The 26,407-nt window shown below is 42.1% G+C and overlaps 2 protein-coding genes across 9 annotated transcripts in view; one reads left to right on the top strand and one right to left on the bottom strand.

The window, feature by feature from the left end:
- Window positions 1–26,407, top strand: part of Ubr3 (Ubr3 ubiquitin ligase) — a 51,302-nt gene that overhangs the window by 8,365 nt on the left and 16,530 nt on the right. The window lies entirely within an intron of this gene.
- Window positions 350–25,656, bottom strand: orion (chemokine-like protein orion). Of its 8 annotated transcripts, XM_022084447.2 has the most exons (9): window positions 25,469–25,656; window positions 24,757–25,006; window positions 24,080–24,296; window positions 5,403–5,544; window positions 4,252–4,607; window positions 3,754–3,974; window positions 1,559–1,797; window positions 1,190–1,337; window positions 350–976 (listed from the first exon to the last, which is right to left on the bottom strand). In XM_022084447.2, exons 1-9 carry the CDS (start codon window positions 25,632–25,634, stop codon window positions 667–669), a joined length of 2,049 nt encoding a protein of 682 aa, XP_021940139.2. In that variant the 5' UTR covers window positions 25,635–25,656; the 3' UTR covers window positions 350–666. The 8 variants fall into 8 exon arrangements, with proteins under 8 accessions (XP_021940139.2, XP_021940140.1, XP_021940144.1 ...); XM_022084448.2 differs by lacking the exons at window positions 24,080–24,296; window positions 24,757–25,006; window positions 25,469–25,656 and adding exons at window positions 6,346–7,066; window positions 16,163–16,311; XM_022084452.2 differs by lacking the exons at window positions 24,080–24,296; window positions 24,757–25,006; window positions 25,469–25,656 and adding exons at window positions 6,346–7,066; window positions 16,179–16,302.

Below are 26,407 nucleotides of genomic sequence, written 5' to 3'. Positions count from 1 at the left end.
CATGAAGTTTATGAACACGCTCCTCACCTTTTGAGGATAAAAACATCGGTTAATAAGTAGGACACATGTCTACATGGTTTGCTAAAAAATTTTAATAATCTTTATAGAATCTTGAATATATCTAATTTTAACAAAGAAAATGAGTCGGAAGACGGACAAGTTCTGGATACAATGTGCATTTCAAAATGTTTTATATTGGTGCAGATTGGGAAAAGGTGTAGGAGTTATTTGGAATGTCTTTAAAATTTTAAGAAGCCTTTAGAACTGGAACTTTGCCTGAGCTAGGTTCATAGTTCCGCAAATTTTTGTTAAAGTGTGCGTGGTAAATTAACGTAAGTTTCTTTTAGAGTAAGTTTGTACTTACTAACTTCTTTATTGATTATACAAAGATACAAGGGAACAGTAGTACCAATTTCCTAATCAGTACTGTTTTATTACTAATACCACAGATTTTAATACATCAAGCATTTTATTGAACTAACAAGTTGATTTCCATGTATGTTAAACCTGTAGACTTTTGATTTCAAAGAACAGTATACAGTGTTTGAATTTGTAGCTTTAGTATTGATCAACATTAGTAGTTTTGTGTATAAAGGTTACAAATACTGACACAGATGCAGAACATGTATCCTACTGACTGAAGAAGGAATCCTTCGCGTACGTTAGTCAATTAACTTCATCTTCAGTGATTGGAAATCTAGCTTGTACATGATTACTAAAGTCGTATGTCACAACTTTCAGTCCTATGAAACCTCCATAGCCAAAACGTCCCTTGTGGTAAATTCCAGCTCCGGCAAGTAGAGTAGGTGGATCAGGTGCCACAGGTTGAGCATCCAGAAATGGTACTGTAGTCTGTGCTGCATCTGTGTTAATGTCTGAATGTGTGAAGAGCAGGAATTGGTCAGATCGTGAATCAATGACGGATCCATCATTTGTAGATATTGGTACATCGGGATTTGAGATGCGTAGTCTCTGCCTGTGAAAGACACGCAAACGCAAAATGTTATTTGTAGTAATCGTGCTGTCGAGAGATGTATGATGCTGTTTCGTAACTTTGAATAACATAAGTGAATCCTTTTGCCGATTAATGGTAACATAAGTGTAGTCTTTACCTTGGAGGCAATAATAACATAGGAGACCGAAAAAAAATTTCACGATAAGAGAGAAATGGTTGAGAGGTACTGCTTACCTGGGAGCTTCAAGGGAGGCGTCTGTGTTGTCATTACCATGCCACACACTCTTCTGGTGGGGCTTATCCAATGTACCAACTGTGAAATTAAGTGGGGTCACCATAATTTCCAAGTTCAGATGTGTTCCGACTCGACGGAATCGAACTCCTGAAAACAGGCATGTCTGTTACTGCAACAAAGATGTCTAGCGTTTGTTAGAATCGTGTTGTTTCATTTATGTTTCTCCCAATTTTCTGGTGCCTGATGCATTAAAACATTATAGAATTAAGTTAAAGATGTGTCAGTTTGAACATCGGGTTGATAATTTAAACGTTGATAAATTTCCTTGCTTAGTTATTGCCTTTCTCAGCCTTCAGTTTATTGCTTACCTGTCAGTATAAAACCGTTAGGGGCTGTAAGATCATCCAGATCGATTGCTCTCTGTTCCCAACTCAGAGTATGGTAGTCTTTCCCATTGTACACATCAGAATCAGATATTCTGTAGTCATCAACAGGACGCCATTGAAGTGATGTCATGTTTATTTCTCCACGCGGCAGAAGCCCTGCTTCTTGGATCTGAAGGTGGATCACTCGATTCACCTTCACAAACCGCAGTCCCGTCACTACCCTGTGTTGGATTTAAAAAATCGTGAGGATCTGTACAACTGTGTAAGATTTATTCATGGAAATGAAAATTTTGATTGCAAGGATCTGGATTAAGATGCAATAAGTCTTGTAGGTGGTTATCAACATTTTTGATTAATGTATTTCCTTCATCTTCTGAAAACCAGGTTTATATGTTCCTCTGAAATGTTGGTAACAACTTACTAGACTACACAGCATTGTAACCCAAAATTACAGTAATCTGTAAGCACAACTCTGGTTTGCAATTGATCTTCACAGTTGAGACATGTCTGATAACCACATTGATCACGTGATAGTGTTTGTAAGGAAAGAGGTGGTGAAACTTGAGATTCTATCAACATCTTTAACAGTTGAATAACTATGAACTGCTAGAGGTAGGCTGCGAGACTCTGCAGTTAGTAATGTCATACGCCTGTGCAATGTACATGGATATCGGTCAGGACCTCTCTTACCAATTTAAATTGCTGTATGCTCACTGCCATGAGACCTGAAATCTCGCCAGTTTAATATTTCTGACGTACATAGTTCAGAAAGTATTGCGGTTACAAAGAGATATAAGTCTCTCCATCTAGAAAGCGCATCTATGCATTGGGAAAGCAGGATACTGTTTGATGAAATTCTTTGGTAAATCTCAAAGGTTGTGCCTATTATGATGGGATGAAGAATGATGATAGAGGTTATACACATTTATTTGCCGTAATAGACAAACTTAATTAAGACACACAAACTGAAATGGGGAATGAACAGTGTGCGCAAGAAAAATGTAATATTAAAAGCCATTTTGAATTTCATTAGTGAGAAAGAAGAGATACTGACAGACCTTGTAGGTGTTGGACTTAGGTTAAAAAAAAAAAGACGCGAGAGTCTATTGGAGGGTTTTTTTTTTGAGTATGTTAGTTTATTTTGTAATGTTTCTGGTTTCTTGCACAGTACTGTTAAAAACTATTATTTATGAAATATTTAAGTCTATCAACTGTGTCTGCACAATTTTAACCATTTCCAACTGCGTGTAGTTTCACTCGGTTCTGTGTGTTGTGTGGTTATGAATAACAAATCTACACACCTGTTCAAAACTTTGGAGTGTCGTGATATGTCATAATGAATGTAACGTAACTGGTTTGACATTCCACTATACCGTAATGTTTCAAAAAGACTACTGAACAGGAAATCAGATGCATAACATACTGGCAATTTAGTGCATCGCATACTTCCTTTATACAAGAGATGCAATAATGATAGCCTGTACTTGAGGTCTAACGAGGAAATTGAAGATGATTTTCCACTTAATAGCACTGAAGTACCAACCATGCGTCGCTGTACTGCTGTAGCACAATCATATATGTCACACATACAGAATCTCATTTAATTAGATCGAGTATCTATTAGTCCAGAAAACTTCCAGTATTAGAGTTATAATCGACATTGTTTTTAAAAACGTGTGTCTGAAGAACCAATGTGTGGTGTTGAATTGTCCAGTTAAATTTCTAGTTATGTTATTAATTTATTTTATGACACTATATCAACTGCTAAGGTTATGTAGCATCATAGTAAATAACAAATCATTACAGATGTGGAAGTAAGTGGTCATAGCCTGTTTTAATTCATTACCTGCAGTACTGAGGAATACCACAAAAAAATAAATGTTTCTGGCATAGGGCTGTATGTTTTGCCAGAAGCTGTGTTCTTGAAATTATCAAAATTTCTGTAGATTGCCCTTTACATCCCGATAGTAACTATATGTCCCGCCTCCTTCAACAGTCAGTAACTCTTCGTTTTGTAAGTATGGGTTTCATTAACTAGTTGATCCTTGTAATGGTGAAGTGTTGTATTTTCTATGAGGTATATGGACCGAGTTCTTAAAAATTATTTCCACAAGCTTCAGCTTCAAAGGGTTAAGGATATAAGATATACATATGAATTTGTTTATGAAGTTACTTACTTGTTGTTAGCAATATCTGCCTTGACCTCTCTTAAATTGAAGTATCTATCAGACTTGGGTCCCTGTTCATCGCATAGACAGAAGCAGTATGAGCAGTGCCAAAACAGCCAGCGCCACCAGCTGTCCACCTTTGTTTTTCCTCTCTCACATGAATCTTTCTTCCCAAGGATGCGACCATTCTTATATTCAATCCAGCTGTAACGCCGATCGCTTATGCTGTCCTGCACACAGAATGATAGATTTGTGGCATGCACGATCTCTACACATTATATACACATTGGATAAGAAGGTAGAGAGTGAACCCCAGAGCCATCCTACATATGTCGGACAAAAATAGTCTGTAAATTTATAGAAATATAGGCTAATGTAGTTGGCAGAAGTGATTTCCATGACAGTACACATCCTGCATTGTGATTGGCAGGTAAAGTTTTACAATAACTCGCTAAAATTCCTTTCTGCAAGATGACTAACACGGGTAATGTAACATGTTTAACTCACCGCCTGGCACACCCACATATCAGAGTCAATATACTGGCAGTCGACAAGCTTTCCATTGCAGCGTGGTTGTCTGGCACAGACCTGACTGTGATAGCAACCATGACTCTTGGCATATGAGTAGTATGCACAGTTCTCCCTGCAGGTGGAGTCACCGTTCATATCAACTTCATTCTGAATGTGTCCCTGTAGAAGCTGCGTCAGCTCAACATACGTTTCACCTTCCTTGTGTTCTCTTGGATCGCACCTCCACATGTCTCGTTCTGCACTTTGCATCGCCTCCTTCACGGCAGCAGCTTTTTGCACTGTCGTCTCTTGGTAGCGTTCCCGCATCAACTCAGCCTCAGTCGTGAAGTTCCCTGTCAGAGCATACAAATTATCGTGTTGGTTTTTGTGTCACACCTAGTCTAATGCCTAAATTAATTAGATGTAGAGACAAGGGTTGTTGATTATGTATCAGTAACATTCTAGCCTTGTATCCAGTACGTAGGTGGTTCAAATCGTGACAACAAATAACAAGGTTATTATACCCTAGGCCTTAAGTTAGGGGTTTCATCTCTGACATTAAAATTGCCTGGTCTCAGAGTAAGGAAGTTTTAGTTTTTTTTTAGTACCATGAAATAGGCTGTGACTGCGACTTTGACTTCCAAATCGTTACCTGCTCACCACTTATGATCATCTTCCCCTTTCATGTGACAGTATAAATATCAATTAACTTACGTTACTAGCTGTAAATCTAATATGCGACAATTACAGAGCAGTTTTTTTTGCATACACTGCCTTCATGTCAGTCTTTGCGTAATTTCCACGAGTGTGTCGTTTTCTTTTCTCGCTTATTATGCATAAACAACATTAATTATAAATAATTTGTTTTCCTCTCTCTTTGACTGACATTTCAAGTCAGAGGCCTTTGACTCTGTAAGTGACTGGCATCTTAATGATGTTCTGCATGTCTGAAATCTTATTGGCACTTGTTCTTCCTCTGTGACTTAGTATATTTTTATGGTAAAAACTGATGATTGTATCAACTTTGCCCCCCCCCCCCCCCCCCCCCCATCCTTCCCAATTAAATGTTTAAGATTACACATTCATTTCAGATTATGTTTCACATTTGTGCCTGACAATTCCGTTGAGGTTTTCTGAAACAAACGTACCTTTATTATAGAGTCGTAGCAGCATCCATGAGAACTGCATCATGGCGTAACCTTTCAGTTCTGTGATGGCCACCGAGTTATACAGATTGTACAGAAGTTGTTGTGGAGACTGTTGTAGATTGCACATGTTTGACCTTGATTCCTGAAATAGTAATGCCATGCTTTTGTTTTTAAGTGGATTTCATAACTCTGACATGTTTCATTAAGAATGTGGGTTTGATTGGCCGTGTGGATATGACAGCCATTCACCAAATGCTTTATACTGTATTTACTGAAATGTAATACAGTTTTTTCCTGTAAATATTTGGAGCAAAGAAGTGCACATTATATTTAGCAAAGTACCTTAAAATGAAAAGCAAGGTATTTTAGTACTTCATACTTCTGTTTACAAATTCATATAATGCATCATACCAGGCTTTTTTGGTACTCATGAAACAGTTTCATATTCATCTAAATTTACAGACATGTTCACTACTCTTGAGTCTCCAAATTCACAATATTTCAAACATTAAAGTATGTGAGGTATATCATTTCATACATAACATTTTGGCAGTATCAGAAGATTTGTTTTGCTCTTGTTGAAGCACGCATTTTGTTTCTCTTATGACTTTACAACTAGCTCTCTCTGTTCTAACAGAACCCAAAGGTTAGACAGCATTAATACTTATTTCTCAGCACTGCTCATATTCTAAACCAGTGCAACCTAATTTACAACCTCACATTATTCACAAGATTCATTTTAAAATCATCCTCACTCTCTCTTTCCAGTGTGCCAAGTGGCTACTTTTCTAAAGATTTCCCCGCCAAAATTGTGAGTACCCTTCTCGTCTCTGCCGTCAAAGCAACATGTCTAGTCAATTTCCTCATGTGACTGCTCTGATGATCTCTGCTTCGTTTGTGCTTCAAACAACTTTTGTCAGCGAGTTGTATTTAATTATTTTACCTTCAAAGCCTGCTGGAACAGATTTCCGTCCCCCCCTTTCTTGTTTTCAATGATCTCATTCAGTCTCGATAAAGCTTGTGGTACAGACGACGTTGGGTCCTGCAGTATGGTCTCTGCGAGATCAGTCCACGCTCTCTGGGGAGCCGGAAGTTTTCCCCCACGGGTCTGTTGCTGCTGAAATCTCCTGAATGAGCCATGCAATGCATCAATTCCCTTGAGTTCAGCCTCTGCCCTAGCCCATTGCCACAGTGAAGCCAGTTCAGCCCCTGCCGTGGCCAGGCCTGGTGGTTGTCTGCCTTCCAGAGTGTCTCCTAGTGTCTGGAAAGCGCGGAGCAACTCGACGTCCGCTCCTCCAAGAGTGTCGTTTGCTAGCGCTACCCATCGAGGGTCTGCCACGTCTTTCCACAAGTCGTGAACTAAGTCTAATAATTCCAGTCGTAGCTCGTCCACAATGGACAGTCCAGGTTCTGATTTCCCTCGGTTTCGGCCATCACAATCGGTAACCATGTGGGTGACCACAAACAAAAAAGCTAGTCCGCTTACCAACATTTCTTATTTTCACATTCACAAGTCTCCTGTTCTCATCCAGTCCATTAACTTCACTCACATTCGCTGCACCGAGTTATGTAACTTATTTCCATTTGTGTTACTACTAATCAATCACAGAGAAGCGCTTAGACTTTCATTCATCAGCTAAAGAAATCCTGTTCAGTTGTCAGTACTGTTTTGTAAGAGAACACAGGGCTGTGAGAAATACATGGACATTAAGTAGGAGGCTGTGACATGATAGTAAAGATTACTTAATTAAGACCTTCAACATTTTTTTCTGTTCGTTAGCTACTTGGGAGATTAAATGAACCTTTTAAGAAAGTAACTATTTTCTGGGATATTGCACCATGTAGTCTCAGAAATTTACTGATGTTTCAGATGCACTTATTGCCTCCATTATCAGGGTGTTACTCATCACCAGCAATAAGCTCCTCAGAAACTTTGGTCAGTTTCTACAGGACTACACAACACAGCATCCCAGAAGACGGGTCATCTTCATACTTGTTACCATGAGAACCTGAAATCTCATTAATATTTTAAGGATTAATGCTCATTATATTGACTCAGATATGTCTGATTCTTTATTCCATGGGAAGGAAAATTGATTTCCAGATTCATTTTGCTTCTTATGTCATTATCTTTTGCGTGTGACTCGGTGGTCCTCTTGAAAGAATATTTCCATACAGAAAAGGGGCACAAGAAATTTTGTTTTTGAGGGCTTAAATAGTTAGGATATAAACACACATGGGTGCGAGGTGTAGGTGGGGTGAGTAACGTTAAAGAGGGCCTTGAAGAAATAAGTTGTGAAGACGTGAAGTAGAACAAATTGGCTTAGGACAGAATCCAGTGGTCGGCTTCTGTGAATGAAGGGATGAACCTAAAGGTCCCGTAAATACAGAGTTTCCTAATGGGCCGCATGTATAGCCTTCAACTGTTGATCAATTAGTGGTCGCAAAGTTCAGTTTACTTGCCCAGATATGGAATTCTGATGTTAATTAAAGTCAAAATAAATATGATATTTATAATAGAGTGGTTATGGCATGTACATTCTTATGCGTAACTGGTCAAGGCAACTGTGTTTTGTGCTTATCAGCGAAATCCCTTTGAAGATTATTTTAATTTTGTATTAGCGTTAAGTCCTTGATCCCAAGTTGTTGTTGATTTTAAACTCGCTGAAGCTGTAGGAATTTACTCGGTGCCTTTGTGCGGAGGGTGTGAATGTCTGTTTTTTCCGTCATACACATGGTGACTCGTAAAACCAGCTTATTTTCAGATGTGGGGATGCTTTATTAAAGAGTAATGGGGGTCAAAGCATGAAGTTAATTTCCATATGATTCTGTGGCCTTGGAATGCAAATAGTTTTACCTCAGTGCACTTCCGCGCATTGACGATGGGGATACTGTAAATGACTCGGTGGTACAGGGTCTTTCTTGGTGGCATCGCTGCTGGTGAAGAAGTTAGTTCTTTTGTGATATTGGACTCTGTTCTATTCTAGCCAATTCATATCAGTCAACAACTTGACAGCATTTTTCTCTGATACTCTCTCAGATGTTTTCTAATAAAAATTTTGTGTGTATTTGTCATTTCCTCCTGCACATTTTACATGTCGTTCACATCTGTTTATTCTTCATTCGACCTTTGTAGCAATAACAGGTACAGAGTACAATTTGTGAAACTCATCACCTTAGATGCTGTGTTATCACTAGGGCTAAAACGAGGCTAACGTTGTGGAAAGTTCCTGTGGGGCAGAGGACCCCACTTGGATGACAAAGTCATCATAGATGGGGTGATGATATTAATGTGGATGGGAAGGTGTTGACTGGGTTCATCTGACTCAAGATAGACAACAGTGGAGGGCTCACATGAATGTTGTAATGAACATAGGGGGTTCGTAAAGGCAGGGAATTTCTTGACTCAGGACTGATCCAAGGTGCTGGGGAAGTTCCCCCCCCCCCCGGCTGAAGTGCTGTATAAATGCTGCCTTGAACGTCGCAGTGGCTCTTAAAATGGAACAATTTGTAGGAGGATGTTTATTACGTGCTGACATTGAGAATTCGTAAGAAGTACACTCGACGTCAAAACAACATTGATCGCGTCTAATAGTCACTCATAATCGTCCTAATTACACGAACTTACATTTGGTTTTCGCAACTTGAGCAAATGGTTTAGATACCGGACGTGAAGTGCCCGTGTTCTGGACCCGAAGCATGATTTACACTGAAATTACCGTTTGTGGTTAGGTTAGGTTATGAGGCAATGTTGTCTACTCGATCAGTGATTTTTCTTTTTCGAAGAACGACAAAAGAGAACGTGTCCATAATCTGTTTGGCGCCGAGCTTAATTTTTATTGTTGCCGTGGTAACTCATGATTTCCATTGTTGAAAAGTAGCAGGGATGAGTTTAAATTCTTAAACACTGTGTAGTAAGAAATACCCGCTAACTAGGTTTCTCGTGTTTAACGTTAAAAGACGCCATGTTATGTTATTCTCGTACACATGCCGGAAGTTGACTGTTGACAATGGAAAACAGATACGCTCGATGTGAAAACAATTAGAATTCTCTGCCACAGTTGTTAATGTCGACAGCAAAGGTTATCGTCCAAGGTAGTGGGGGTGATGTACTGTTGGAGGTCAGGGTCTCTCCGTATGCATGTATCATATCACAAGCTGTTTGATAAATTCTTTTTATTAAATTTGGTGTTGGACGGTTACGTTGCATAAAAGTATGGAGTTTTTATGTAAGATTTATTCCTTCGCACGAAGCATTTTTTATTGAGTGACGAAAAAGCAAGTTTTAGGTAGTCTGACCTTTCGGAAGGCGCTGTTCACATATTCGTCTGAGGAGATGGAGTAAAACCAAGATATAACCTTCGTAAGGAGTATAACAGATAAATCTACAGAGGTACGATTGGATATGTTTGTTAGCTATTACGATGTTCATTTTTGACGTGTGACTGTAGATCTGGCAGTGGTATGCGTTCATTAGATTTCGATTACCAAGGCGATAAAGTCGACAGCAGGCATATACAGAACAACATACAATGACGTCAGTCACTGTAGATCCGTGCTCTTACGCAAATAACAATGGAATAACGCAACAACAAATATGCATAAACCGACGATAACAAGCCACGTCGTATATATTACGTTTGTATTTTTTTAAAAATTTATTCCGGGTAAGAAGGAACCATGAATTTATTATCTTTATGGTCTTGATAAGCAACCCGTGCCAGACCCGGTGTTCGGAATTTTAAGAATTCGGATGGTCGCCATGTTAGTAATTTTTTTTACTCCGACTATACCGAGCCGGGGGACCATGAAGATGCCTTACGATGTGCTGATCCCCCGTCTAAGGAACCCTACCGCTTGTTAGGATAGAATTTATAAAACATCACGATCAGCGGAAGCCATCGAAGATCATGCGATTAATATATAAATTTAACCTGTTTATTGGCCCAATTTAGTTCCGTGTCTTTGTTCACTCGTTACTCTCAATCGGCTGCTATTGTTCTGCCAATGTGTGAAAAGTCTATTGAACAAGTGTATTGCCCGTTCTCAGCGTTGTTTTTTTTTCAGGAAGACAGTTGGCTGCATTGTATTGTAAAATTAAACTTCCCATGAAACTCAGAATTTAGAACCCAGAAGTCTGTAGCTACTTACATGGATGATATTAAAGTGTTAATTCGTTTTAATATTATCCTCCCACTTCTACCTGTGAAAGCGTCCGAAATGCGTTGTATAATATTGAATTTGGGGGTCTGTAAACCCTCGTCCCCGCCCACGATATTGTATGAACCAGGTCATGACCTCCTCCATTCAGTTATGAAGGAGTTCCGTTAATCCGAGAGACCGGATTTCTTGTCACGCTGGTTGGAAAGAACTTTCACCAGCGGTTATGCAGTCTTGCACCTCAGAACAAGGCAGCTTATGTGTGCTGTTAGAGCCTTTTTTTCCCCCCTTGGATTACGTATGAAGCGTGTTTAATCTAATGTGGGTTTGCAGTCTTCTCAGATATGTCAAATTATTCATGCATCGGACCTCCAAGGTTCATACGTTGCCAATGCTGAACGCTGGTTCGATGCTCGTTAGAGTTTCCGATTATCTATTCCCTGGTTTTTTACTCGTAAACGCCACTGCTGTCTACTGTTTTACAGACCCACCACGTGGTATACGGTTTACCCCTTGAAGTTATTCTACCTGGCAAAATCAGGTGTGAGAGAGAAATGAAGACGATGACAGTGTATAGTCTGCTAGGTATTGACCGACCATGATGATGGAGGTAGTAAGTTCCTCCGAAACGAAGGTATCTACCGGACTGCACGGTGCAGCATCCCAGACAACGATATTCCGGCAAAAGAAATTCCTGGTTTTATGAAACTCGAGTATTATGAATAAAGCTCCTACCCGCTTCATACCTTCTTTAGTCCGTTTTAATATTATTCTTCCGTATATGAAATCCACGTCATTTAATTTAGCGATGCTGTCCGCATTTGGTTGGGTGTCGTCGAATGAGGAGATGGTGAAATGCACGTAAGGCCTTAGAAGGTTACGTTCGTGGCCTATTACAGGGAAGTAACACCGTCGTTCGTCTGCAGAGACTGTGAGGTCAACCACCAAAGAACTTGCAGTGTTAAATAAAGTGAAAACGTGGCCATGTGTGAGTAATAAAGTTATATTTAACGCCGTAAACAGGTCGTGGTATTGCACCAACGCTCCCACTTTGCTGTGCCTTCGACGTTCTGTCCGTTAATTCACCTTGTGCTAAGGCACGTAGCGTATCTGTTTTACAGCTAGCTAGGAAAATGGCCTTCGGAACTCCCTCTTAGATGTGGTTAGACCAAAACTACGCGTAGTGAAGACCGGAGACTGTGGGGGGTCGCAGACATTACAGGGAGGAAACACGTGAACCTCGCCCCAGAATTCCTTCCTGGTGGCTCTACTAATGTCCTGCCCGTGGTGTAGTCACGCCTTGAGCTGTGTGTTCGTGACACAACAGAGTGCTAAGTGTACTGCAAGGGAAATAGTAATTAAAGTCTGTACTGAGTTGCTGTGGGCGATTCGAGAACAATCTCTGTTCCACTCATTTGGCGGACTGGTCCGCTTATCCGTACGTATGTAACAACTCGAAATGGCTGAACCGAGTAATTTCATATTTGGCGGTTTTTACTGAAATTTGGCAGCGCGTTCCACTTTTTTGGTTAAATTCGGGCAACATTTAACAGCTGCATGTATTTCTGCGCGCATAAGTGGATTTAACCTTCAGGGCTGTCTTGGTTACCGTGGTCGCCTAGGTCAAAGGGCAATTTCTGACGAACGAAAGCGGGTGGGGATTTCCGATGCCCTGAAAATTAAGAATAAAAATCCCGTACTTGAAATGTTTCCTTATGAGAGTCACAAAAGCGATAGTTTCCTGTGGCGGTTTGACAAGCCTAATGTAGATTAATTATCTGTCATGTGTCTCTGCTTTGGACGATTATCCAGAAAGTTCTTTTGTTATCCCTCACGCGTTGTCGCCTGGAAGACAGTAGTCGCTTCAACACACACCTACGTCGATGCTGGGGGGGGGGACAAAGGCTTCGTTCGCGTATTTGTATTGATTCGTCCTGTCTGCAGGAAAGCATGAGACCAGGTTACAAAGCCATTATTTCTAGCGTGGATACCAGCAGAGTTAATGAAAAATCAGTCACAAGAGTATTTGTTCTATTACAGAAGCATCTCCGTGACTGAGGATCTAATTAATAGATTGATAATTATTCATCTCGTCAAGAAATTTAAATATTTATGGAACCCGGCAATTCATTGCTGTTGTTTACAAAGTCTTCCTCCCTCATTTAGCCTAGATAACCCCCCCCCCCCAATCTCGCCTCTTGAGATTTCCAGATCAAAATTGTTAAAACATTTATAGTTTCTACCATGCATTGTCGCCTTTTGTGAAACCCAAAGTTTACAGCCTTCGACCTCTTAAACCTGTCAGATGAATCAAGGTCTATTCCTCCTCACGCTGTTTAAGATCCGTCACTTGTTCTTGTATAGTCATGTCGCCTGAGACGTTAAGGACGGGCCAGATTATGAACCCGCAACCACCGATCTCTAAATACGGCACAGACGGACTTTGTAACGCGGGCACGGGCTAACTGTAAGTAACCTCGGGCCGGATCTACTGTTCTCGTCCCGGCAGCGGGCCTTGATATGACATATCAAGTACGTTATCACCAGTGGCTGAAAAAATTAAGTCTGAAGTCGAGGCAAATGGTTTTGATCGGTTAAAAATATTGATATATCAACATTTAAACCACAAAACACCTTGATATTGCAAACATAAAATAAATTGAATTATGTGTTTAAGAAATGTTAGTGCTTCATGCGGGCCTGATTAAAAAAAAAAAAGGTTACGACTTGCCCAAACAAACAAACTTTTGTGCTTTGGCGTGATAGAAAGTTAGTGCTCTATAAAGGCAGTTCGCAACCTCTCGTGGTTAAAAGCCGATAAACTCGCCACGCGTTCGAATAAAACTGCTTTGCCCTTCAGTCGACTAATTCTGTGTACGTAGCAAATTTCTTTTTCGATATTCAAAATGCCCTGCTCTGATAACACTGTGAATAACATGTGGCAATTTTTTTTTTCTCGATTGAGAAGCTGATAGTCGTTCAGCTGGCCATGAAATAATCCGCTTTATTATAGAACCGCAGTGTTCATTACCGTGTACACAAGAGCGCTCCACCGGACTCTGCCCTGAGCTGGACAAATCCTCACACCCAGCTTCTTTACAGTTCACTTTAATATTGTCATCCCGTCTACACCCAGGGTTTCGGAAGCGGTGTCGTCCATGAAAGATTTCCAACTAAAATTTCATGTGCATTTTTCATTTCCTCAGTGCGCGCTAGAAACATTTTCTGAAAAGTACAATTTTAAAGTCATCGCTAATTATGTAATACTGTGTGTCCTATTATTATGTTACTTCCTTTCTCTCAGGACATCATACGTACATGTTATGTAATAGATCCGTAATTAAGCTGTGTTTTCGTTATGAAACCTTTACAAACAAAATTTTGTGTTTTGTTTCGTTACTGCCAAACATTTCAGAACACACGCAAACCCGTAGATTCCTCGCTAAAATGGCACTATGGTCTGTGTCTAATTTTCTTTGCTACTCTCTTGTTTCACGCTTGCGCAGTGTTTCATTAGATTTTGTTCCTAATCGTCTTCGAACCCTTTTTCGGAAACCCGTAATTTATAACGCCAGGGTTGCAGTTATTTCCTTAAACAGAATTAACCAGTTGATGTTTGAAATGGTGAAGTGAAGTGTTTTCTTCGCGGTACGGACCGAATTCCTAAATATTGTTTAGACGAGCGAAAGCTGAGGCTATTAATTTGGAAGTATTAAACTTCCAAATTAATAGTCTCAGCTTTCGCTAATACAAAATTTCAAAATTCCGTCTTTTATGCCAATCATCACACTTCACTCACTCTTACTTTATCCTTAACAGAAGGACGAGCGGGCATTGCCTGGGGACCTTCTAGCTATAAGATGCTCTTTCTCCCCCCCCCCCCAGATATCGAAGTGTCTCTCACTTCTCCCCCCACCAATTTCCTCTTTCTCTCTCTCTCTCTCTTTGGCCTCAGAGACCAAGGTTTTCCGTGGTTTTCCTCGGTACTAGAGCAAATGCTGAGTTGGTACCCAAATTCCACGTTGCTCTGCAGCCCTCCCAGAGTTAGCATCAAAACTCCGCTCTATAGTAGCCCCCCCCCAAAAAAAAAAATTAACGTAAATCTTTTCCAAACGCCGCCCTTCCAAGGCCAATATCAAAATTCAAAATTAACGCAAAGACCCGAATCAACTTCCCCCCTACTCCATTTCTTACCCCATCCTGTCTCCTAAATCCCTTGTCCTCACTAAACCTATTCATACCAGAAGGACGAGCGGGCACTGCCTGGGAACCTTCGTAGTCCCAAACCAACTTTATACCTCCCCCCCCCACTTTCTCTTCTCTCTCTCTCTTTTTTGGCCTCAGAGGGTTAAACGTCGTACCTAAAGAGTCCCACATGGCAGTCAATATTGATCCCCAAGGACACCTCGCCCCTCGGAAAATCCGCTTACGAAGCTCAAAACCGTTGGAGGATAAAGCAACAAATGTGTGCGCATGGTACAGGCAGCTGCTGGTTGTTAGGCTGTCCATGAACGGAACTTGTTCACTGTGGGCCAGTTTAATCCACGCACATACATCCTGCGTGTAGGATATCGGTTTTAATATTACACTCACATCTATGGGAGTTGGTGAAAATGGAGGACCATTGAGTGATGTTTTTAATCTTATATAAAAGCTTTGCGTTGCGTAACTTGATGGTTATTGCCTTCAGCACACTTCATTAGCATCTTAAAACACGTGTTTTCGGAATCAAAATAACCTCTTCAGGCGTGCCAGTGATAAATCGGATGTTGTAAGATTTTGAACCACATCAAGATTGACACGAGTGGGATATGTAGCACGCATTGGGCGATAAAAATTTTGATTGGGAATCCGAAAGGGAAAAGACCACTCGAGAAGATTTAGGCATAGTTGTGAGGATGGTTTAAAATGGATCTTAGGGAAATATTGTGGGCGGGTGTGTCCTGGATTCATCTGGCTCAGGATATGGACCGGTGGCGGGCTTTTGTGAACACGGTAATGAACCTTCGGGTTCAATGAAGGCGAGAACTATCTTGTTAGATTGGCATCTGTTATCTTCCCCCCCCCAAAAAAAAACTGCCTATGCGGTATGTTGCACAGTTTAGCTCCGGGAATTTTGATTTTGAAAAATTTTGTCCAGAACTTTGAAGCGGGTTCGGGCGCTTGGACAACGCTCGGTTGCCACGTGGACAAGTTTCTGTTCGACCTTTTCGAAAGACGTTTATTAACTTAGAATGAATATACGGCTGATCCAGTTTGTAAGCGGGAAGCGATGCGTATTGGTTTTGTGGCAGAATCGTATGGGATAACGAACTGTTAAAAAAAATATGACTGTGTTGTCGAACACGGAGTTCATCGTCGTCTTCACAAAAGCCTCTCTGTGGACCCTAAGCTGTTCGTTTTCACATGTTCACAGAATTTTATCTAAAATTAATCTTATTATTTTGCTCCCCTGTATCTCCCAGATGGAATCTTCCCTTGAAGTTTGAATTTCTTGTTCAATACTAGTTTAAGTGTAATTTCAAACGAGTTAAGACTTTTGTGGCTCTTAAACGGTACGTGTGTGTATAAAATAAATGCAATACTCCATAAAGACGCACACAATTGTTCACGTACACAGAACACAGTTTCACTGCACAAAGCACTTAACTTGAGAGACTGGTTGCCACTGACTGAAGGATGGAATGAGGCCTTGGGGGGACTTGCGCCGAGCTTCGGCGGGTGTTGGGAGGGGGGGCTGGCTCCGGCAGAGAGGACAGACGGACGGACGGTCTTCGTGAAGTGATGGTATGAGTAACCGTTAACTTCTTGTTCGTATGCTTTTGTTTCTACGCGTTAACGCTGTGTAGTCGAACCAAATATGAATCATATTTAAGAATTCAGTCCGTACCGCTAAGAAAACACAGGACTTGACCATTACGCAGATCAACAGGTTAACGCTGATTAAGAAAATAATCGCCTTTTATTCCGAGAATCGTATGAAACCCTTAAATACAAAAATTAAGAGTTACTGATTGTTGAAGCAAGTTTGCTTTAAAACGTTGAACGTTCGTATTAGCTCGTGTTCAGTGTGTACCTGGTGTAAAGCAGCCGGAGAGTGAAGGTATAACCACTCACCAACCATCCTATGCTCAGATTAAACAGTACAGAATGTTTGAGAGTCATAAGAGCCCGGTCTTGAAAACCTGGAAACTGTTTCTTTCGTGTTTGATATTCAGCCCGATTTACATTTTCCGCAAGTGTCGGTAATTCTGCGTGAAATTCTGGCACGTCTGTGATTTCTTCAGGTCCAAAGATCATAGTTCGCTTGTATCTCAGATCAGCAAATTTCGTCAGTCCCCCCTTCTCTCTCCCTCTCTGTCTGCGTTCCTTGTTTCAAAAGGAAAGTGTAATTAGCAGATCGAGTCCTTTGGAATAACCAGTTAGTTTCCATGAGACTTGGTGTGGACGCCAAGAAGTTGAAGCTGCCTTTCTGGTACCAGAATCCGGAAGTTAATTCCCTTTAATACCAAATCCTACAACCTGTCATCCACCTATCTTAACCAGTTCCATAAATATCTCATCTTCACAGGCTATCTCCCTTAATTGTCTTACTGCTATGCTCCAGTCTCCTTCGTGGTCTTCCAAATGGTCGTTTTCCAAGAGACTTTCCCCCCCACCCCCAACATTACTGCATGCGTTCCTTATTTACGACATCTCGCCACACGCCCAGCTCAGATTTCATGGATCTCGTGATCCTAAGGATAATCCGTCATGTGTGATCCTGAATTACGCAAATTCTATTCAAACGGCGTGAAATTTTTGAATGAGGATGATGGCATGTGGTTTTTGTTTAAATTTTTCCCTTTTCACGTTTCAAAATATTGGCATAAAACACGTGTTCCACGCCAGAAATAATTAAGTTTACAACCGAGTGTGGTTGTCCTGTTCTGTCATTGGTTCTAAGTGTGAGCGCGTGGATATCATTCACGTATTATTATGGCTTTGGGTAGGACCTAGCAAAAGAAATGTTTGTTATGTAGACTCTGTCTGAAACTGGAGTCGAAACGTTTATTTACTCTGTCGGGAGTTACAGTTCTTTGTAGTGCATTCCTTGCGGTTTTAAGTGCCTCGTTGGACTACTGCTGATGCAGAGAACTTTTTTTCGAAACTTACAAACAACAGTGACATTGCAGTGTGATGACAGACAGAGTAGTCCCCCATTTGCTTCGCCAAGTTGTGTACATCTGAAACGTTATCTGTTGTTGTTTTACTGACAAGCCATTTTTGGACGCTTTAGCAACTATAAGCTGTCACGATGTATCTGCCTGCTTAGGAAAGCTGTAAATTTTATATTGTGGAGTCTTGTCAAAATTTGTCGAAACGTCTCAATTTTGGTTTAAGTTCAGACAAGAGTGACAACGGTCACTTTACATGAGGGACCCCCCCCCCCTTTTCGAAAGTGACTACTTAAGGATAAATCTACATGGGGAACACTCGGGGCCATTCACAGAAGTCAAATTCTGTCCCAAAAATTGTTACGTTATGCGTACATTTCCTAGCTTGTTTATTAAATATGAAATATTTCATTTCAGCTTAATGTAAATTAGACTTGTTTCTAAAACGATACCAAAATCGAAATACGAACTTGCAGAGTCTTAACAGAGGATCCCCCGTGCAAAAAAAAAAAAGGTTTACAAAGTTTTGTAGCTGGGGACGAGGGATGGTATCTCCGGGAGGTTGAGGGTTCGGTGCCAAGATCAAGTCGTCCCCCTGGAATACACGCGCGATGAGACCTCGGGGACAAAAATCACGGAAGAGACCAATTACGAGGGTCGAGCTGTGGAAGGGAAGCTGAAGGGGGCGAGCCTCTCGTCATGACTGCATTACGCAAATCGAGATACGTTAACATGTACACTGCCAGAAACGATCACTGCAGCTCAGGGAAGCCACCACGACGACGTTCGCAGACCAAAAAAAAGAGAGTAAATGTTGAAAATGCCCTTGATGAAACACGTCTGTTCTCACAGTCGAAACCCCTCATGTGCGCGTCTATTTAGCAACGATTTTAAGCCCACGGGTTTCACCCTATGGGGTGATCGCCCTTATGATGGAGGCAGTAGCACCTGTTAGACGTCGGTAGACTTCTACCATACTGCACGGCGCTAGATCGCAGAAGACAGCCAGCCATCTTCAAACTCGACGCCGGATCAATCTTAAACCTCAGTCACATCGGACACATTTTATATGCACGGGGGAGCCACAGTGAAATACGTGTCTTCTTCAGGGTCTTCGTTCGTTTTAGTAACTGCGCGGTTTTTTTTTATTGTTTTTTCTTTTTCTTCTTCCAAATAATTTAATTTTCTGGTGACTGTGAAAGTAGACCGATTGTGGCAGTAACACTTTTCCTCAGTCGGGATGCTTACGTCACGACCTGGTATTTGAAGACGTCACCGGAAGTGGAACAAACATGTAAAGTGTCTGATTACAGTAATTCTGCGTTGAGGACAAGACGAAGGAAGTTACAAAAGTGTAATGTCCATGTTATTAGTTGTTTCTTTACATTTGTTATATAAGCTTCCCGAAAAATTTATGGTCTGCGTGTCAGTGGCGTATCGCCAGAGTCCTACATTTTCGCTGTGGGCTGGTAGACCGGGGTACGAACAAGGACCCCTTTTTTCCGCCAGTACCCGTTCTCTCTCTCTCTCTCCGGGTGCAGCATGGTCAGAGCCTGAAACTGACCACTTACGTCCATCTAGCGCCGGAGTTAAGAATGCATGGACCTGTTCCTCCACTTCTATGCGTCTTCATTGCGTGGTGCGTCGTTAAGTAGAGGGATATAATGGGTGAACTGCTTGGCTTCTGCATTACTTGAAGACTTACCATTCTCACTCTCGCCAATGTCGATACAGGAAAACATATGTTGAGCCAAGTGTCATGACGTGGCATTTCCTGTCTAGTCCCTTCTGTTCATCTTCCCGTATCATCAGTATTCTGTGACCTCAGATATCGGCTTGTCCGCACACAAGTATTGGTGACCCCTGATAACTGGTTAATTAGTGAAAGGTTGTTCTCGTGATAATTGGGTTTGTCCAGCTGATGAGAGTCTGCAGATAGTTCTTTCTACAGTGCGCACTTACCATCGGGCGGTCCAACAAGCTCCCTCTACATTAGATCTTCGAAATCACGCAGTGGATTTAAATTTGGTAGCAATCTACGGGAGATTTCGATTCCTGTCACAAAATAATAAGCGTGTTTTACTGGAAGTTTCCAAATAAAACGTCGTCATCCCTCTTTTAATCTGTTTGCGGGTCTCGATCAACAGGTTGATGACTCATTGCCGTGTTCAACACAAAAGCAACTAATTCCCGTCAGCTTCAACGGGTTCATAACTACGCTATTAACGCGTGTAGAACATTTGTTTGTCTGTGGCCAGACTCAGTTTGACCGCCCCTGCGTCAAATCCTTTGTTTCCTGACCTACAATTCGAGATGCTTCTGAAGCCAGGTAACCATAGCAACAAACAGGACGTAATTCAACGGCGATAAGAATTCAAGCAAAGTAGTTGGAAGTACAGAAACAGTCAAAATGTAATACGCCAGTTCGAGAGTAATTTAACAACGGTCTCAGTTTCGGAATGCGTTCAGCGTTGACTGAGATCGGGAGGATAATAGTGGAAATGAACGGATTGAAAATGATGCTTGCCTTTTCATAAGGACCGTCCCGTTATACTGCAATCTTTCAGCAAAGGATTCTGACAGTGCACTGAGGTGAAGAGTGTCGAGTCCCCTTTGCTTAGCCACGAAATAATATTTAAGAATTCAGTCCGTACCGCTAAGAAAACACAGGACTTGACCATTACGCAGATCAAATGGTTAACGGTGATTAAGAAAATAATCGCCTTTTATTCCTAGAATCGTACGAAACCCATAAATACGAAATTCAGGGATTGTGCGTGCGCTTTAAAGGGTCAAATCCTGTAGGATTGGGTGTCGTGAACAGCAGAGTCCCTGTTAGAAATCCAGGAGGAAAGGACGAGGAAGAAACGTAGTAAATGACTTCTGTATTTTTCTCTTCGCGAGATCGCGTCCAGGTCCCCATTTAGCCTCGTATCCAGTGGGTACCAAAAGCTGTTTCTGTGGTTATTGAATGGTGCTTGGGCACAGGGCAACTGCACACACACACACAAGGCTTGGCCTATATCCAGCGATTTCAGTCCTGGAGGGTTGTTGAGTGCTCGCACATTCCCACAGCTGATCGCAAGGTACATCCTGCCTACAACCCTCCCCTCGTAAACCGCACTTACACTCATAGCCAAAACCATTGTTTGCCGCTCTGTGTCAGTGTTGTGGGTTTTAATGCCGAGTGTGATCGTCGTAGCCTTTCTGAGGGGACATACTGCCTCCATCCTAACAGACGAGGTTTTTGGTTCCAGCCGAGAGTCTAGGCAGATACTTCGTGCGGTTAGCAAGTCTTTCAGGTATCTGATGGGACTCAAGAAGACAAAAAACACACAAATTTCGAGCCGAATTTTTTGGGATAAAATAGGAGATGCATCCACCATTTTCCTATTTTCATTAACTTTGAGCAAAGGTTTCGATCCGTCACTCGTATCAAGATTAATGGAGATTAACAAGCCATACCATTCACAGAATCTTCTGTCTCAGGAAGCATAAACGTAGATGGGAGTATAATATTAAAAAGTTATCTTAAAGAGACACGTGGTATGAGGATATATACTGATTTGAACTGACGAGGACAAGGTAGATGCAAAAATATGGGGCTTTCTGAACACGATGGACAGTTTAACGACGTCATATGTTGAACTGTTATTGAATGTACAAGATGGTCGCAGTGCATCCTTTGACATCACTGACCTAAGGAATAAAGCAGTGGTATTCAACCTTTTTTGTTCTCGTACCCCCAGATATAATTTCTCTTCAACTTTGTACCCCCCAAAGTTGTTGGTGTATAATTCAAGTTATACATAGTATATAATCTACATCTAAGATAAATGAAATAAATTACATTACTCATTATTCAGTGTTTATCATAAAATAATATATATTTTTTTTAAAATTTCACGTACCCCCTAAGATGTCTTCGCGTACCCCCGGGGGTGTACGCTTACCCCAGGTTGAATACCACTGGAATAAAGAACAAGACCCCCAGGAATTCGTCGTAGTGTCAGATCGCTGACTATCTCGAAAATACAGTCGTATGTCTCTGTATGTTTATGGTTCCAGAAGATACCGTGCATTGTGTTAGCAGGTCCTATTAAGTCGCTGATGCAGAACACTTGTTGCGAAATTCATAAATTCAGCAGAGTCTCTTTTTTTTTGGGGGGGGGGGGGATATTTATGATAGATTCAACTAATCTAGTCCCTACTCTTTTATGGATAACACAGTTACTGAAGTGTTTTGGGTTTGGACGGGGCTTCGGGACACGTCGGTCTCACTTGCATCTGGACGTAGTAGGAAACTTTTCTGGCATCTTTTGTTTCGTTCAGATGTCCCCCCCCCCCCCCCCCCGAGTCTCATAAATACTTGTTGCTTTTGTGTGGTTGTCAGACTTCTTCTCATCCTGTGGGATGAACGTTTATTGAGGGTGGAAGGAGTTGACTATGAAATGAAATAGGGTGTGATGAGAAATTCATACACCACTCGACCTAGACGTGGATGGGAGGACAATGTTATATGATGGAGTTTGGCTAAGGACACGGTAACGAACCTCCGGGTTCCATAAAAGGCGAGAAATTTCTTGACTAGCTGAGAGCGACTTTTCGAAGGACTCTGCTTTAAAGAGGTTATTTATGTCTTTCGCTTCAGAAAGTTCATTGTGATGACGACTGTAAGCGTCTCTCCCGTTTTATCCGTGCGTCATCTGACACGTGTAAAAGGAAGAATGTGACGGATGAATGTCGTCTTCTTACAAACATTTAGGATTCTATGAGTCATACAACATGTGTTTTCGAGGCATTCAGGGAACGCGATAACCAGGTGAGATTTAGCTTGTGTCGTCGTGAAATGGATGCCGTTCGAGCTTCGTATTTTACCATATTGCTTAGTGAGTTACCTTTCATCATCGTTTTAGCTGATTTGACGCTGTTGAACATCTGTAGTTGAAACAGCATCGTTGAATAACTTTGGTTCGTTGTACGGCTTCATTGCTTAGGCGTGATCGTAGCAGAATTCAGCCTTTTGTTTACACTCCGGTTGCCAGGAGACATCTCGTTGTGTTACTTGTTTTCCTTGAAGTGCATATGTGAAGGTCTTAGTGCACATGAGGATGATTGGACCGTCGTGTGTCTGCGTCAGGACGGGGCCTGAATTGCGTGTAATTTTGTCGCCCTTCAGAGAACAGTGGTAACTTTATGTACCATCTGCTTTGACGTTTAAAAACTCTACAGTTTGTTCCCAGGATGTGTCTGAAGATGTCTTCTGAATTTCGACATAAGCAGCCCTTGAACAGCGTTAACAAATTTATCGCTGTCATGGAAATACACTTTGTGTATTCTTCATCAGGTGATCTTATGTCGTGTCACTCTGTATCACGGACACTGAAACTTTTTGAATCCGAAGTTGAAGGAATTCTGTTAAGAATGTACTTTATATAGGTTATGTCCCAACCAAAATTTAGCCACGCGTTGGACTGATGGTTAATAAATGATCAGCCACCAGTTGGACTGAAACACATCGTGGCTGTTGAAGTTTGGTGGACATCCCTGTTATTGTTGGCACTTTTGACAGTCATTTCTCCTAATTTTATATTTTTTTTTTTTTATTTATCTCGTCCTGATAATAACATCTGTTTGTTGTTGTCCTCGTTGTCAAGGACTTGAACTTTGCATCGATTTCAAGTTGTTATTCTGTCCTGCAATATGGAGGTGGGGCGACCGGATAAATGCATGTCACTGGACGTTTTTCCTCGTCAGCCGTTAAGAATTGTATGACAGCCAATTTGTTTACGACGGGCTTCGCTATCAGACTCCATTTTGAAAACCGGTGGAACATTATGAACTTTGTTATGCAGGGCGAGAAAGTTCAAAATTAGTGGATACCAGCTTTCAGCTGTTTTATCTAATTATTTCCTGACCAAAAAAAAAAATTTAGGGTAAATTTTTGTTGAGTTACAATTTATTTCTAGTCCAATCTATTTAATAAGTTCTGAAGAAAAGTTTCTGTGTCCTTCGTGTGCTCCAGGTATTATAAACGTTCATAACAGCCGTAATGAGCACAAGTGGACTCAGCCCTCTGATTATAAACTGAACCAAAAAATCTAACAACTCGGATTCGTTGCCTGAATGAGCAATTTCCTGAACAATTGATTGGTCGTGGCGATCACCGGACCTCACTTCCCAAGTTACGTGAATCACGTGGTGTATGAAGCTGTGAATCGGGCATGTGTTCCTGTGGCATTTCTGATTGGGTTTGACCACACAAGTCAAAATCCTTTAACACTGATATAAAGTCGTTTGGCATCTTCTGTGTCACTGCCTGTGAGATGTTCGACAGGCAGTACGTTTCTAGTGACTTACATGCATGGCACGCGTGAGCTGTGCGAATATCCCAGGACCCCGCAGTCGTGATCCCTTGCGCTCATTCGGTGCTACGATAGAGTGGATCCTCTCCAGGAGGCCGCGGATCGAGGAGGGACCGTGCGACACCACCGTGGTCACGAAGTCCTCTAGCGTGTGGCGTTCCAATTGCCACTTGGCGTCGTCTGTCTCGTTGTTGTAGCCCCTCTGGATGTACCTGCGAGACCCCAGAACACGTCACTTTCTCTGTGAGACACCTTGAGTGCATTTATAGTTTTCATTTCGTCCCAGAATAACGAGTGAACGTTTTCCTGAATAATGTTAAAATATCTGCCTTCGGTGAAGAGTACGAATTACGAGGCTCCTCATCATCCAGTTTTCTCCAGCTTCCTGTCGCTTCATGCCTCTTAGGGCCAAATATTTCCCTTTTCTCTGACAGCCTCGATCTCTGTCCTTTCTCTTTGGTTCAGAGACCAAGTTTCGTACCCGTACAAACTGCGTTCCGGTAGGCGAAATGTAAAATTATCACGGCGACTAGTATGAAGATGTGTATCTTATGGGATGTTGTGCCGTGTACTCTGGACTCGCCGCCCTGACGATGGAGGCAGTAATCGTCTCCGAAACGCCGGTCAGTCTGTACCAGACGACACGGCACAACATCTGCTGTCTTCCGTTACCTGTTGAGCTGCGTGTCTGATGTGTCGACCCGGTTCATCAGGTCTGTGAGTGTGTCCAGGTTACGGTCCACCTTGATGATGTCGGGTAGAGCTCTCAGGTCGTTCTGCAGGTTAGTGATCATGGCGGAGGTGACGGCGTGTTGCTCCTCCAGGCGCTCCAGGTGGCGCGACACTTGCACGATCATTGCCCTCACATCTTGTTCCTTGTCTTGCAACTCGGGCAGCCGCATTCCAGCCATGTTGGCGGTTTCTGAAACAACGTCCAAGGTTTTTCAACAAAATGGCGGATGAGCATTGCCCTTCGGCTTTCACGACTTGTAATTTGTAAGAATAAAAATGTTTCGGGTAGTGTTTTCGTTTTGGTGACGTCTTAGTGGCGAAGGTTAAGACTTACGCGACGGTAACGTATGGGGGGGGGGGGAGTGGAAGTAAAACTTCACGGATTATTAATCTCAGCAACTAGATGGACTGTCGTTGCCCACTGGATAGACTTGAGACAGTCTGGACGCGGTACCGAAGAAAAATAAAGATGTCTGCATTTGCCGGTAATCGAATCTCAACCTCTGCAGGGAATGATCCCATTGGATATGATTCTGAATGGGCCGGTCTGAACATGGCGGTGGCCAATGGAAGAATCCTTGCCTCTGCCGGGAATCAGACCCGAACCACGCAGTCTTTAAAAGCAACTTGAGCTATCTGGAGGCAGGCTTACCCAGTTCATTCCACATGCTGTAGAATAGTTTTAATATCTCTGACCCCAACTTGAGGGATCCGATTACAGTTGCCACCTCGACCCCGCGCACGTCATTGTGACCCAGGATGACCGCGGCGATTACACACCACCCGAGAACACGGCCGGCACCTGAACGCGCGCACATGTTAATGCACACTGCGAGGACAGGCGTGTAAAAACACCGGAAAGTCCCAACCGCGCCTTCGACGCTCTGGTCACCTGATGCAGTGTCCAGCGAAGCAGGCTCAACGATTGTCCTCACTTCCTCCTAGAATTTACAGTCTCCGATGGTCGTCATCCCCGTTGAAACAACCTCACTGGGGGGGGGGGGGGGGGGGGAAAGAGTTCGACTGTTTTGTATTGAGTCTACTACGTTTCTATCGCAGGAAGTTCATGAAATGTAGAGACCATAAAAAAAAAGACTTGAGGTCAGCGAGTTCTGTCATACATACACAGCTAACCGCTCAAACACTGGAACCCGTACGTTTCCTGCGCGGTTCGTATGTGCCTCGAGGTTAGACAGCTACGTAGACAGAAGAGAAATTAAACAAAAAGTCTGATTATACACGTACACACGTACCAGTCGCCAAGTGGCTCCACTGATTCTGTCGTCCTTCAACAACGGTTTATCTCCGTTACAAATTTTCTCTTGGCGTAGTGCAGTGCATGGGCATTGTGTAGCTGTTTTTTTTTTCGCTTGTTTGGAGGCTGTGTTGGGCGTAATGGACCCCGTACACTCTGCACTATTTCCATTTTCTTCTGCTCATTGTGCGCCCCCCCCCCCCCCAGATCATTTCTGGGACCCACAGACTCCCAGCGCCTGGTTACAGGAGGACTCTATTCCCTTAGGTAAAGCCGTCGGATCTTGTAGCTAACTGTAACCTCCATTTGAGACCGAACATAGCAGCCGAGTGGTTG

The sequence above is a fragment of the Zootermopsis nevadensis genome, unplaced genomic scaffold (genome assembly GCF_977971745.1).
Source record: "Zootermopsis nevadensis isolate Lab colony 2312 unplaced genomic scaffold, Znev_1.0 Znev_ptg000027l, whole genome shotgun sequence".
Lineage (NCBI taxonomy): Eukaryota > Metazoa > Arthropoda > Insecta > Blattodea > Termopsidae > Zootermopsis > Zootermopsis nevadensis.
This window is presented reverse-complemented; position numbering and strand designations above follow the sequence as displayed.

Excerpts from the sequence above, each read along its gene's own strand:
- orion (XM_022084447.2), bottom strand. The coding sequence starts at position 25,634 with ATGTGCGCGCGTTCAGGTGCCGGCCGTGTTCTCGGGTGGTGTGTAATC. Across the intron at positions 25,007-25,468 it reads CAGCATGTGGAATGAACTGG|AAACCGCCAACATGGCTGGA; the intron begins GTAAGCCTGCCT and ends ACGTTGTTTCAG. Across the intron at positions 3,975-4,251 it reads ATATGTGGGTGTGCCAGGCG|GACAGCATAAGCGATCGGCG; the intron begins GTGAGTTAAACA and ends TTCTGTGTGCAG.